This window comes from Myotis nattereri, assembly GCF_964212035.1.
Source record: "Myotis nattereri genome assembly, chromosome: 1".
Classification (NCBI taxonomy): Eukaryota; Metazoa; Chordata; class Mammalia; order Chiroptera; family Vespertilionidae; genus Myotis; species Myotis nattereri.
The window spans coordinates 207,306,390-207,321,077 of record NC_138075.1 but is presented as its reverse complement, the minus strand read 5'-3'; the positions used below and the strand labels follow the sequence as shown (position 1 = coordinate 207,321,077).

General features: G+C 40.9%; 1 protein-coding gene across 2 annotated transcripts in view; it reads left to right on the top strand.

The window, feature by feature from the left end:
- FAM114A1 (family with sequence similarity 114 member A1) overlaps positions 1–12,872 on the top strand; it is a 62,403-nt gene extending 49,531 nt beyond the window's left edge. The window contains exons 10-14 of one of the 2 annotated variants that reach the window (XM_081093055.1): positions 547–708; positions 1,556–1,695; positions 3,996–4,068; positions 9,155–9,208; positions 11,359–12,872. In XM_081093055.1, the coding sequence (XP_080949181.1) occupies positions 547–708; positions 1,556–1,695; positions 3,996–4,068; positions 9,155–9,208; positions 11,359–11,460 (531 nt within the window). In that variant the 3' untranslated portion in view covers positions 11,461–12,872. The remainder of the gene's footprint in view (positions 1–546; positions 709–1,555; positions 1,696–3,995; positions 4,069–9,154; positions 9,209–11,358) is intronic. The other variant, XM_081093056.1, reaches the window with a different exon arrangement.
- Positions 12,873–14,688: the final 1,816 nt, after the last annotated feature.

Sequence of the window (14,688 nt, the reverse complement as noted above, 5' to 3'; positions counted from 1 at the left end):
ACAGAAATATAGCTCATTGTGCAGCAGTCATAGTGCAGGCTGCATGGAGCCCTGTGAAAACAGAACATCGATGAAGAACATACTTGTCACAGTGGCAGGTACACAGAACCTGTGACAGTTACCCTTCTGAGTAGAAAATGATACTGCACTAAGGTACCAATAATGAGATCAAAAGTTATATGTTGAATCCTTTGGTAGGCCAATTTTCGTTTGTCTGTTTGTTTTCAGCCTACGTTGGAAATTTGCCCTCAAATATGACAATAAATCTCTCTCTATTGCTAAATAAATAAATAAATAAATCGTCTTTCGCCCTGTACAGGGCTCTCCATGCTTTCTTTCTATTCTGTCCCCTTTTCCTATGTTATAGTCACCCAAAAGCAACAACAAGGTGTTTGTAAGGAGCGTAAGGAATTGTCCCATCATTGTTTAAATGTACAGAGAAGCAGCCTTGAAGGTTTAGGGCAAATTGATCATAGTCTGGAGAATGGAATATCTTAGTCTCCTATTTGCACAATAAATGTCTCGCTTTGGCTGGGACCTTTGCAGGCCATGAAGAAAGCTCACGACTGGGTGGAAGATGACCAAACTGTGGTGCCGGTAGACGTGGCAGAAGAGACAGAGGAGAACACTAAGAAGGAAGAAAAGGAAGAGAAACCTGAAAGCCCTGAAGAGGGCGAAAAGCAAGAAAGGAGAACTAAGACAGTTGAGGTAAATTTATTTTAGATTGTCTGCCTAAAGAGCAGTAATATTATGCTAATTTTATTACCGGCCTAATTTTAAGTGAGAAAAAGCCATTTCACTTTTGTTATGGAAATATGAGTATTAGTATAATAAACACCGAAATTTCTCAACTCCAAGATAATTCCTGACTTAGCATAGGCATTGTAATTTTCTCCATAGCTCTACAATTATAATTTACAGAGGGTGTGGGGGGGGGGAGGGGAAGGTCTTTAAGGACATAGTTGATTTAGCTTAAGAGTGAAATTCCATCCTGTATGCAAATCTGTAACCATAAAATGCCTCTATGCCCCATAACTAATGAGGTAATTGAAGCTTTTTCCAAAAAAAATTTTTATTAGCACAGTTTTTATTCTGTAGTTTAATAAATATAGATGTGTATAATTTATATCCTGCCTGTGTTTAAAAATGAGTTCATGATCACTTCATCTTACATTGGATTTGAATTTTAGAAAAAGTAATTTTTAAAATTAGATCACGCTGAGAAAAATGTCCATTGAGGTCTATTCATTTAACTGCCCTTTTACAAGCCTTCTTGAGTGCCTGCCTGTAGAGTACCCGACATTGGAGGGACAGAGCTGTGACTAAGACTTGCCATGTCCATGGGAACTGGACAGCACTTCCATTTTAGGGCAGATTTCCACTCAGAAAAGTCTTAGACATGCCCATTAATCTTTGGGTAAACTGTTTCCGTTCATATTTGGGTTCTTTTTAAAAAAATTATATGTGCATATATATTTTTTAATATTGCAGTGTGTATTTTTTTAAAAGCATCTGCTCAGTTGTTAATTTTCTTATTTGCATTCACTTATTTCAGGAAGTATACATGCTGTCCATTGAAAGTCTGGCAGAAGTCACAGCACGCTGTATCGAGCAGCTTCACAAAGTAGCAGAATTAATTCTTCATGGACAAGAAGAGGAGAAATCAGCTCAGGACCAAGCAAAAGTGCTCATAAAGTAAATGTTATTTTAAACGCTTATTTTTCCAATTTTATATACATGTGCCATTCAAACACACACACACACACACATACACACACACACATACACACACACACACCCTAGGTACTAAAGATTCCCATTTCAAATCAACTAATTCCAGTTTTTATGGTCATCTTAAGGAATAAGGACTCTCTTAAGAAGTGAGCCATGTCAGCAAGGATATAATAGTTAACTAGATATTTCAGGAATTATTTATGAAGAGATTTAAGAGAAGACACCTTAAATAATTCAGAGCTAAGTAAGTACTAGTATTTATTTTAATAGATCCAAGTCTTAGAAGTATGAACCTTTAAGGGTAATTACACAACATACCACACAGATATTGAGAGGACACCTTAATGTGACTTCTGAGCAAGCTTCATAAAAATATGCACACACACACCCACTGTTCCTAGGGACTTATGCCAGCTCTTCATATTCTGAATTCTGGCAATGGCAGTCGCTAATGTAAGCCAGTTCACTGGACTGTATGCATGCGTATATGTGCTGTTATATGTTATGTTCTTCAAAAATTAGAAGTTACTATCAGTTAATCTAGTGAAATAAAAATGTATATATGTAACTCTGTATACAATAAAATAATTGGTATAGAGTGTTCATTAATATAGTTGGTATGGAGTGGAAAAATAAGATATTAACTTTTATGAACATGACTCTGTGTTGTGTGCTAGAAAATTAGCACAAGTCGAAAGACAACTTCATTATTATACAGACACAGAAGACAAAATAAGAGCCTCCAAAAAATATATAGGTGCACATACACACATATCTCACCTCACTCATTCACCTCGCTAGCTGACTAGTCTTTGCTTATTACTGCATTTGGCATTGTAGGTCGGGGAACAAATTTTCCAACAAGTCAATATTAGTGGCATTTTTCCTCATTTGTGAAGTTTTGTCATCTAGTCTAGATTTTCATATTTAAACACATGAAAAATCAAAGCTATTATAAGAACTGTATAATCCTGCCCTTCATATGCCTAGAAAAGAATATTACTCCAATGTGTGGAAGGAAGAGGAAATGGCAAAATAGTAGAAGTTAACATTGATGAAAACACCTAAGGACTATTGCATATTTGCTGCACTGACTTGGAAGAGGAGGGCTGACTCTGAGCTGTCCCTGAGTATGGGTAGCAGGACCTTACTCTTAGCTTCTTTCTGATTCCCAGCCCTGCTGGTCCCATCCTTACCAAGCTCACAGCAAAGAATAATCAGACCTCATATTTGTGTGTAATAAGTGCCTCTCCACCCACCTACCAAGAACACAGACAGAATGGCTCTGGGCCATCTCCTAGCTTTACTCCTGACCCTTTGGGAAGAGCAGTTTTGGGTAGAGGGATGGATGAATGTTGCTCAATAAACCTGAATACATAGCTTAGACAAGGACCCCTACTTCTCAACACAAAGCTTACTTCCTTCTACTCAATGCACTAGATCTTTTCTGAGCTTTGAGTTACTGTTTTTCTAATAGGATTTTAATCACGATTCATGAAGGTCACATATGTTATTTTTAAAAAATCAGACAATACCGACATTGTTAGGTAATTAGACTGTTTTCCGTTTTTGTCATCATCTGTAACGTTCTGACACATTCCTTTAGTTAAATATTTGTGCCCATCTCGTGTTACTTTCTTGGGGTAAAGTCTTAGAAGTGGAATGGCTGGAATAAACTTGGAGTTTTGATGTAAGTCTTAAAAACATCTTCTACAGAATCATCTGAGACACCTGAGTTTGAATCCCAGCTCTGTCATTTACTACTGCTTGTCCTGAGCAAGTTACTTAAACTTCTTAAACATCAGTTTTTTCATCTATAAAATGGGAATAATAATGTAACCAATCAGGTCACTATGAGGGTTAAATGAGTTTATTTATACAAAAGTACTTAACTTAGTACCTCAATGAATGTTCATTATTATTTTTAAATGACCAAAAAGCTGGAGAAACTTGGTAAGAGTGTTAAATGCCTCTACATGTGGGCCCTGAGACTGATGTTCTTCTGCATGTGGTTTTGATTCATGTGGCCTGAATGGATTAGATGATTATTCTTAATTAGCATGCAAAGAAACCCAGGATTAGATTCAACAGTGCTTGTGAATCATGGAAGATTATTGAGAAAAACATTTCTACAGAGCATCTTCAAACTTGTGTGCCATTCTTTTAAGTGGAATATGGTATTAAGATCAGTAATTGTCTTCATGGTTAAATTATTTTACTTTTAAAAAAAAATCCTCAAACCACTTTTTTTAAAATTTCAGATTAACTACTGCAATGTGCAATGAAGTGGCCTCCTTATCAAAGAAGTTTACAAATTCCTTGACCACAGTTGGGGTAAGATTGTAATGCTGATTCTTTTTTCCCCTCTTTAAGGGAGGGGGTTCTATGAGGAAGAGTGGAAGATTTAGGGCCGACTGTGATGGCTCCACACACAGAAGCTCTGCCGGGACGTTTACCAAAACTAGGCCCAGAGCACCTTCTCCAACAGGCAGCTCAGGGCCCTCATCGGACTGAGGTTTAGCCCTGGCACTGCCTCCTCAGATTTTGAGACGTTGGGTGGGCTTTCAAACCGCTCTGAGCCTCATTTTCTTTTTTCTTTTTTTAAAATATATTTTTATTGATTTCAGAGAGTAAGGGAGAGGGAAAGAGAGATAGAAACATCAATGACGAGAGAGAATCACTGATCGGCTGCCTCCTGCACGCCCCCCTACTGGAGATCGAGCCCAAAACCCGGGCATGTGCCCTTGACTGGAATTGAACCTGGGACCCTTCAGTTCACAGGCCGACGCTCTACCCACTGAGCCAGACCAGCGAGGGCTGGGCCTCATTTTCTTTATCTGTTTTTTTAAAAGAAGTCAAGCAAACCTTCCTTCCGTTACTTAATATCTGAAGTATATAATTCAAGAATAATTAGCTGAATATTTTCAATCACTGTTGTCTTCAGAGCCTATTGATACGCACCCAAAATGAAAAGTTTCCTTGCTTATTGTTACACTTCAACTTTAACCAAAAGAAAAACATTTACCAATTTGGCATGTGTTTCTCTTCTGAAGGTAACAACTTGGAAAGGCTTGTATTTGTTTGAAGGTATAGCTTCTGGTTATTTTCTTTTTTCAAAATATTTTTATTGATTTCAGAGAGCAAGGGAGAGAGATAAAAACATCAATGATGAGAGAGAATCATCGATTGGCTGCCTCCTGCACAGCCAGCCCCCACTGAGGATCGAGCCTGCAACCCCGGCATTTACCCTGACCGGGAATCGAACCATGACCACCTGGTTCATAGGTCAATGCTCAACCTCTGAGCCATGCCAGCCAGGCTGGTTCTTTTCTTTAGAAATTAGTCATGGCCCTAACCGGTTTGGCTCAGTGGATAGAGCTTTGGCCTGCGGACTGAAGGGTCCCAGGTTCGATTCCGGCTAAGGGCATGTACCTTGGTTGCGGGCACATCCTCAGTAGGAGGCGTGCAGGAGCAGCTGATGGATGTTTCCCTCTCATCGATGTTTCTAACTCTCTATCCCTCTCCCATCCTCTCTGTGAAAAATCAATAAAATATATATTTTTTTAAAAAAGAAAGAAATTAGTCACGGTATGTAACCCCACCTTAGTGGGACCAGAGAAGACAAGTGGAAAATACTTATTTTCAGCCTTTGTACTTCCTCTTTTAAAGCCCTGGATGCCAAGGTGGATGATTCTTTGCATGAGAAACAGCAGATTTTACTTCCTAGGGCTGTAACAGGTACCACAAACTGGGTGGCTTAACAACAGAAGTGGATTGTCTCACGGTGCTGGAGGCCAAAAGTCCGAGATCAAGGCCATGCTTGCTCGGAACATCTTGCCTCCTCCAGCTTCTGGGAGCCACAGGCATTCTTTGGCTTGTGGCAGCATAGCTCTACCTATTTCTCTGTCTTCACATTGTCCTCCCTCAGTGAATAGCTATGTCCAAACCTCCCTCTTCTTATAAGGACCCTAGTCATATTGGATGAAGGAAGGACCTCATCATAACTGATGACATCTGCAGTGACCTGATCTCCAAACAAGGTCACGTTCTGATGGACTGGAGCAGTGGTTCTCAACCTTCTGGCTCTTTAAATGCAGTTCCTCATGTTGTGACCCAACCATAAAATTAGTTTCATTGCTACTTCATAACTGTAATGCTGCTACTGTTATGAATCGTAATGTAAATATCTGATATGCAGGATGGTCTTAGGCGACCCCCGTGAAAGGGTCGTTCGACCACCAAAGGGATCGAGACCCACAGGTTGAGAACTGCTGGACTGGAGGTTAGGACTGTAACATCTTAGGAAGGGACACAATTCGATTCTTAACGGAGTAACAGAAACAAGCTCTAAATAATTTAGACAGAAAGGGACTTTATTAGAGGCAGTGGAGAAATGTGAACAGCTTTGGGGGCCCAGTGCCAGAGCTCACATACCCTCTCTCTCAAGTGTTGCCACAATGGGACTCAACTACCCAGTTCCCAGTTCTCTCCCTTTAAATGCTGGGTTCCCGGGGGGAGAAGGTTTGAAAGGCTCAACAGCCTGAGGCAGATACCCATCTTGGAATCACCAGTAGTGACTGGGGACAGTCATAGCCTGCATGTAGACCTACCTGGCTGCTAGGGTGCACCTCCCTCCCCCCAACCCCAGGCCAATGGCAGCTCTCAACACGGTGGAAATGGCTATGGACCTGTCAGGAGACGTGTGTCACCCACACTTCTGTAAGTGATTCAGTTAATAACGCTATCCACCACTTATTGGTCCAGCTGTCAAGGAATCTGGTTTGCTTCTCCTAGTTTGTAAGACATCAGCTTTTATATTTGTCTCATTTTAAGCCATCAGCAATAGAGCTTCACTGTATACAGGCAGAGTAAAGGGGGAGGTGGAAGTTCATTGATATGATAGGCTCGATAAAATGCATGTATGTGCTCAGTGTTTCTAAGTTAACGGACACCCATGGACTTCAGTGTAACTGCTAGGTTTACAGAGAGATGGAAGGTCTTAAACAGGATGGGCTGGCCTCAGTGGCTCAGCTTCCCAAGGCTCTACTGTACCCTCTTCTCACTCCGCGCAGTTTACTAGGAGACACTGAGCCCCAGAGAGTGCACTGACTCACCCAAGCCTTGCAATTGGTCCCTCAACTTCCAGTTGTCTGCTCCTCAGACACATCAGACAGACAGACAGACAGATAGCTGATTCTCTGTGGTTATCTAGTGATGAGGAGATATATGTATGCATATATATATATATATATATATATATATATATATATATATATATATCTGCATGGGTGTGTGTTGTATGTTTTATACAGTTCATGGTAAACATTAATTGATTTGCTTTAGTGGGTACTATTCACAGTAGTTTCCCGTTCCTTTTAACACAGTATATTCCAGCCCAGTGCTTCTCAAACCTGAATGTGCAAGCAGGTCACCTGGCGATCTTGTTAGAATGCAGATTCCGATTCAGTGGGTCTGGCATGAAGGCCGAGGCTCTGCCTTTCTAACAGCTCCCAGGTGATGACAAGGTTCCTGACCCACCGTAAAGCTCAGCAGACAGGTGTTGTACTTGAGCTCACATCTGTATGTAAAGTTGACCCTTGAAAACATAGGTTTGAACTGCGTAGGTCTACTTATGCGGGTTGTTTTCTCAATAAATATTGTAAATGTATTTTTTTATGATTTTCTTAATGATACTTTCTCTTCTTTGTATATAATACATATGCAAATATGTGTTAATTGACTCTTTTGTTATCAGTAAGGCTTCTTGTCAACAGTAGGCTATTACTAGTTAAGTTTTGGGAGCACCAAAAGTTATCTACAGATTTTCAACCATGCAGGGTCTTGGTGTCCCTAACCCCAAGTTGTTCAAAGGTCAACTGTACATACAGAAATGTGTACAAATGTGTGCACAGAATCAGAAACACACAGTTATTACATGGGAGAAAGAAAAAGCTAAGTCTAAATAGAGTTCTCTGAAATGCCATCTCGCCACAAAATCCGTCTCATCCGATGCTGTGATGAATCATCCACATCAAGCATTGTTTCTGTTCTCCAAAACAGCCATTATTCATAACTTGAAGTTAATGAGAGTATATTGCTCTCTAGACTCTATTAAAATTGCTTGCACATCTCATTGATTCTGAAAATCAATGTCATTTTGATTATATTTTAGAGATTTATTGATAATCAAGTAAACATGAAAGCAAATACCATAATGGATTTTCTGGTTACTTACTAAAATGACTGGGCTTCTAAAGGTTTTTTTTTCCACCAAGACTTCATTATGGTTTCCCAGTAGAGTAATGTCAATGAAAGTAGGCTGCTCTGGGACGATGTATTTCATTTATATTCTCCTGTTTACCATAAAGTCTTCTGGGTACAGTAAGGAAAAGCAGTCTATTAAAATTGCCCCCTCTCTTTCCAGTCCCTTTAATTGTTTACTGCCTAAGAGTAGACTGAACATGTTAGACAGAGAAGACTGTTGATGGATAGACCAACAGCGGAGGTCATGATGACGATGCTGACACTAGCTCTCATTTTTTGAATACCTGCTTTATATCAGGCTCTGTATTCTGTGCCTTACAGAATAGTCATGGTTTGCAAACCGGGATCTGCAGACCTATTTGCAAGTTATAGTTAAGATTGTTTTAATTATGCTGCTAAACTGAAAGACACACTCTATAACCAAATACCCAAGTTTTGCACTGAAAGAAAGGAACAGAGAGAGAGAGAGAGAGAGAGAGATTGAAAAATTTTAAATTGAAAAGAACTGATCTCATGGGACGAAAATTAGTATAATAAAAAATTTAATATGAAAAAAAAAAGAAAGGAAGGAAGGAAGGGAAGGGAAGAAAAGAAAAGAGAAAAGAGACGAATGACCAGGTTGGGACTAAGATAGGCAAGTAAGATTCTTAACTCACTTGAAAATTTTCAGGGGACTCCCTCCAAAAAAGACGCAGAAAGAACTTCAATCATCTAGACAAATATTTTAATGCAACATTTTTTTAAAAAATCAAAATGAATACAAAACAATTTTAAGTAAGACAGGCTCCAGCCCTGCACTGCTACACCCAGCCTCACTCCCCTCACTAATCCCAGGCCTGCTTCAAGTCTTCAACAGTTAACACAGGTCTGCGTTTCGGTGTCTAGCTGTGTGACCTCACACAAGTTACTCAACCTTCCTGATTGCCATTTCATCTCAAATGAGGATTGTCATGGCACCTACCTAGGGTTTCTGTCAGAACTCAATGAGGTCATCCAGGGGAAGCAGCAAAGAAGAAGCCTGGTCTAGAGTAAGCTTTCCACCGCTCCTCTCCTTCCTCCCTGAGAGATCCCTCAACGAAGCCAGTGTCTGACATTTCGTGGCACACCTGGCAGTATGAGCACCTAATCTGTCCGTTTCCTTCTTTTCATTCCATAGAGCGACAAGAAGGCCGAGGTCCTTAACCCCATGATCAATAGTGTATTGTTAGAGGTAAGTGGCCCCGGAGAGAAAGTGCTTCTGAATCAAAGCAAATGTTAGCACTACATTTTTTTTCCCCAGGCAGCAAGTGTTACCGCAATTCCAAATCTTATTATCAACGGTCTTCTTTTGAGTACATTTGTGGAGCTCAGCCAGCTGTAAACCCGAGGGTGAAGCAGCAATACATGATTCTCAAGAATTCCTGATTATGAAGAGAAATGCACAGCTTGCACGTTATTCCTGCTGCTGTGTCCTCCAGCTGAAGCAGCTTTCTGTGGCCCGGTTTGACTCCAGATCTGGCTCTGTGGTTATTGGCTGCAGGGAGGGATGCTTGCTCAGTGGCGATTTTTGTAAAAATGGGCACTTCCCTTCATTCATAATAATCTTTGGTTTATTGGGTCTGAGCTCCAGACGGGCAAAATGGCACGTAGACGATTTAGCCTCTGCCTGGTCAGTGACCCAGAGGCGCCTTCCTCTGCAGCCACTCGCTCCGTGGCCCGTCCACGCACCAGGACGCTGTTGCAGAGACAGGAAGTTGCCCTGGCACCTCTGTGTCTTTGCCACACACAGTGACGTACGAGAGGCTCGGGAACATTCTTGAGTCATGAGGCGCTGTGTTCTACCTGTGGTTGTGGGGGAGAACCTTCCCTTAGGGGCTACACACTAAGAAACAGACATATCTGTAGCCACAGGCACCGCGCTGAAGCCATAAGGTGCTACCAAGTTACGTTTAAACATGGGCAATGCATATACCGTCGTTTTTTGCAGGTGTCAATTGCAAATTTTGGAAATTACAGAACTTCAAAGGAGGGAGGGCTACCTATAAATGTATAGCAATATTTTTAGGAGTCATGCCTTACTATTCAGGAAAACAACCAAAGTGCCACAAAAAGTACCGATGTGGTGGCACCGAGTGTCGTTGTATAAGACACAGCCACACATGGGATGGAATCAAGGGACAAGGAGTGTAGCGGCAGGTTCTGCAGGCGGGGCGGGTGTCGGGGCGGGGGGGGGTGGGGGGGGGGAGAAGGGAGGGACAGACACAGTTAAGAAGAAACCCAAGCTATCAGAGGCAGAATGTGGAACAGGGAAATCTCTCCCTGGCCACCCAGAGGGCATTAGCAGAGTAATTGACCATGTCAGTCATGGAGACTATGAGGTCAAATATTTATTCATTCTCCCAGTGGAAGTTTTCTCGTGTTTTAGTCATCTGACACTTGAAATGGCCTCTCCCTCTGATGCTGTATGTATGGCAGAGAACGTGGCAGCAACATCAAACACCAAACCAGGTAGAAGGTACCAGCGTGCATGGGAGGATGCTAGCATTCAAAGTTTGCCACGAATAATGGCACACTATTTCCAGTTAGCTTTATGCAGGCCATTCTTGTTTACGCATCTGCAGGTTGGACAAACTGGATTCCCCTGCCTGCTGTGACTTTATGTTATTTCAGGACAGTGGGGTCGATCTGGGAAGAGGATAGTTAAGACTGGACACGAATCATGAATATACGCACATTGATGCGCCCTCAAAATCTATGGGAATGGCTTTTCTCATTTTGAGTGAATTCTTCTCTCTGTTAGTATAGATCAGTGGTCGGCAAACCGCGGCTCGCGAGCCACATGCGGCTTTTTGGCGCCTTGAGTGTGGCTCTTCCACAAAATACCACGTGCGGGCGTGCACGTACAGTGCAATTGAAACTTCGTGGCCCATGCGCAGAAGTCGGTTTTCGGCCTGGGCGAGTCTATTTTGAAGAAGTGGCATTAGAAGAAGTAGGGGTACGTTCGCTGAGGTCGACCCCTCAGATTGAGGACGTTTTTAGCAAAGGCCAGCTTAGGAGTACCCTAATTATGTTAATAACAATGTACCTACCTATATAGTTTAAGTTTAAAAAATTTGGCTCTCAAAAGAAATTTCAATCGTTGTACTGTTGATATTTGGCTCTGTTGACTAATGAGTTTGCCGACCATTGGTATAGCTCATTAAGAGACGGACGCACTCCATCCCAAGGAATGTGTTTACGTTTGATTTAAGCACCAATGTCACAAGAAAAATATGATATAATATGACGGAGTTTGATGAGAGGGAACATTATCAAGTTGGAAGGATTGTCAGGATTGACCTAAGAAAACAACCCTTCCTCCACACGTTTCTCCTCTCTCAGGGCTGCAACAGCACGACGTACATCCAGGATGCCTTCCAGCTGCTGCTGCCCGTTCTGCAGGTTTCCCACATCCAGGCCAGCCCTTCAGAAGCACAGCCATGACCGGACCAGACTCCATCTGCTTAAAGGAAGCAGCAGGCCCCGTGGCTCTGATATATTTATCATTGAAGGTGATGTTTTCTATGCATCTGCCCATAGACACCGATTTGAGGACACTACAAGCAAGTTTGCACAGTGTTGAGAATGAAAGTTTAAAGCGTATCCTGTCTCTTAATGTATATGGTTGTTCTTACAAATAAGAGTGTTTTCTTGATGTTAATTTAAACTTACTCAGCTTTGTATTGGTCATGTCCTTCCATCTGAAATTCATTCACAAATACTCATTGCCATTTTCCTGGTCAAGCATCCCATATTTAGAAATTCATGGGCAGACCCTACATGTTTGTTTGTTTTTTTGACTCTTTAAATTTCCACCTTTAAATTTTCCATTCTTATAGTATTAGTTTAAATCAGTTCTTATACTGAACTTAATTTTATTACATAAATGTCATGGACAAAGATAACACTACTTATATATTTATCTGTAATATTTAAAGGGAAACATAAGTATCTCTTTAGAGCCACTCATTCTCGAAACAAGCATTTATTGAGCTCCTACTGTATGCTTACAGTACGGGAACATGATCTCACCCCAATAGAGATAGATTGAAAGAGGGTTTATAATCATTCTTAAACTGCTTTAAAACACTAATAAATTTTCTAAACCTTAAAATATTTGACAGAACAAGGTAAATTCATAGTTTTTAAAATGTTCTACCCTTCCATTTATTCTATTTTTCCACTCTTTCTGCACTTTTTTATCCCCAAACTTTGTACATGGGTGAACATATACATGGAAAGGGGTACTATAGAGTATTTGGTTTAAAACTGACTTCTTATGACTATAAATACATGATAGCATAATTACAAAGCTTGGAAGTATTCAATTAGAAAACTAAAGGGATTCCAGCACAGTAGACCCCTAGGACTGCATTTTTAAATCTACTACAGTGGCGTCAGGCTGTTTTATGAATACACAGATCATGTTCACCAGCAGCAAATACTAGCACTGCTTCTAAGGGGCAGGAAACCCTGATGTGTGGGTTGACTAACTGGTATATTGATCCACGAGAGACTGCACAGAAGGCCCTTTAGCTGGGAGAGGCATCACCAATGGGCATTTCTTTTCCTAAACTCCATCTGCTCATTCCGGGTGGGGGTGCTAGTAGAATGCTTCTGTTTTAGACATCCTCACAGGCACTGTCACAAGATGCCTTGCCCAGTGGTTCTCTCCAGGGCAGATAGAGCCTATATTTTTGCAAGCGTGAAAAATCTTCCCTTGGCATTTGCTTGTATTCCCCTGATAGAGTAGACTGCCTTTGTTCCATGCAGGCATTGCATTTGTCTATGTTGTATATTACATTTGTGTATCTGCTGAAACGGCCAAATAGAAAACATAAAAACAATTTATTTACAATCTGGAAAAGAAATTATTCAAGGCATCCATTAAAGACGGTGTTTCTTTTTTTTTTTTTTTTCCTACTGGCTTTTTGATTGGTTGAAACATTTCTGTGATTAAATCTAGAAAACAATTAACTGATGAAAATGTTACATCGACCTCTTCAGAAATTTATACTTTTTATCTAGAGAGCAGAGGAAAGGACTTAGATTTACAATTTCTTCACATCAGGTTTTTTTTAAGCATCAGATAGATTTTATAAACACTAACTGGAACTATAAAAGAAATCATTTCAAAGAAGCTAGTCTTTAAGCCTAACTACACCCATTTGGTGTACAACAAAATTTTAATCATGAACTAAAATAGAAATCTGTAAAAGAATGAGAGATAATTATTCTTTTTATAATTTTTTTATTGACTTGAGAGAGAGAGACATGGATTTCATTCCACTTATGAATGCATTCCTTGGGAGATTCTTGTATGTACCTTCATCAGGGATTGAACCCACAACCTTAGTGTGTCAAATGACACTCTAACACACTTAGCTACCCGGCCAGGGCTGAGAGATAATTATTCTTTTAAAAAGTGGGTGACATGCCCTGGCCAGTGTGGCTCAATGGATTGGAGCATTCTCCCATGCTCTAAAGGGTTGTAGGTTCGATTCCTGGTCAGGGAACATACCTAGGTTGTGGGACCGATCCCTCGTCAGATGCACCTGGATTAATGTTTATCTCTCTCTATCTCTCTGTTTTCCCCTCTCTCTAAAATCAATAAATGTATCCTAGGGTAAGGACTTTAAAAAAAAAAAAACTGGGTGACATAATTTACATTGCATTTTCATGTATTTTAATGATAGAATATCAAATGTTGCCAGGTAAAGACATAAGCTGAGAGATGATTCCCGGAGCCTAGCTCCATGGTCTGTGAATTACATTATTTAAGAGAGAATACTCACTTAATATATATCCACCTTCCAGAATTGCTCTCTTTCAATGCGGTTTTTCACCATCACTTTTAAATAATTGCTTCTTTGCTTTGCTTTAAAAGCTGGCAAAGCACAGGATCCAGATCTAGGCAAAATGTCAATCGGTGCCTGAATGAATGATTTAGCAGGCTTACTCTGGAAGTTTTCTATTTCTTCAATAATCCTTTACATAAACTGGGTTCCTTTCACTCTGTGCAATTACCCTGAAGAAGCATGCCAGATTTTTCTTACATCAAGTGCAAAATAAGTTCTAGTCTAAATAATGGATGTAGTTCGTGCCTGTGCCTTATCAAATGAAAAGCATCAAAAGCCAATTTCAAATTCAAAGCAAAATGCATCCAAGGAAAATTCCTTTGGGGTATCTATATAATAAAAACCCAGTGGTCGTAATGCTGTAACGACCAAAGATTGGTCACCAGGAGGCTGCGTGCACGGCAAGGCATGCACAGGTGGTCGGGGACTTGACTCTGGGTCCCGCAGCGCACCGGGACTCGGGGGAGTGCCACAGCACTGGTGGGCTCAGGGGTCCCGGGTCTCACGCAATTTCCCATGGGTCTGGGTCTCATGTGATTTCACGCACTGGGTCACTAGTTGATATATATACCACTAAAGGACAAAACTGAGTCCCAAACCTTAAAGCAGAGGCCCAATCTTAAATATTCTGTCCCTCTGAGCACAGACATCTCTCTCTTCTCTGGCCTCACACTGGGCTGCACATCAAGCTCATGGTTAAATGAGTGGAGTTACTGGCTTGAGGCAGTGGCAGGACTGGGCTGAGTTCCTTACACCAACAAGGAACCATGGACCTCAGTGGCAGAGCTCACAGGGCATGAAAGAAGCACCAGCT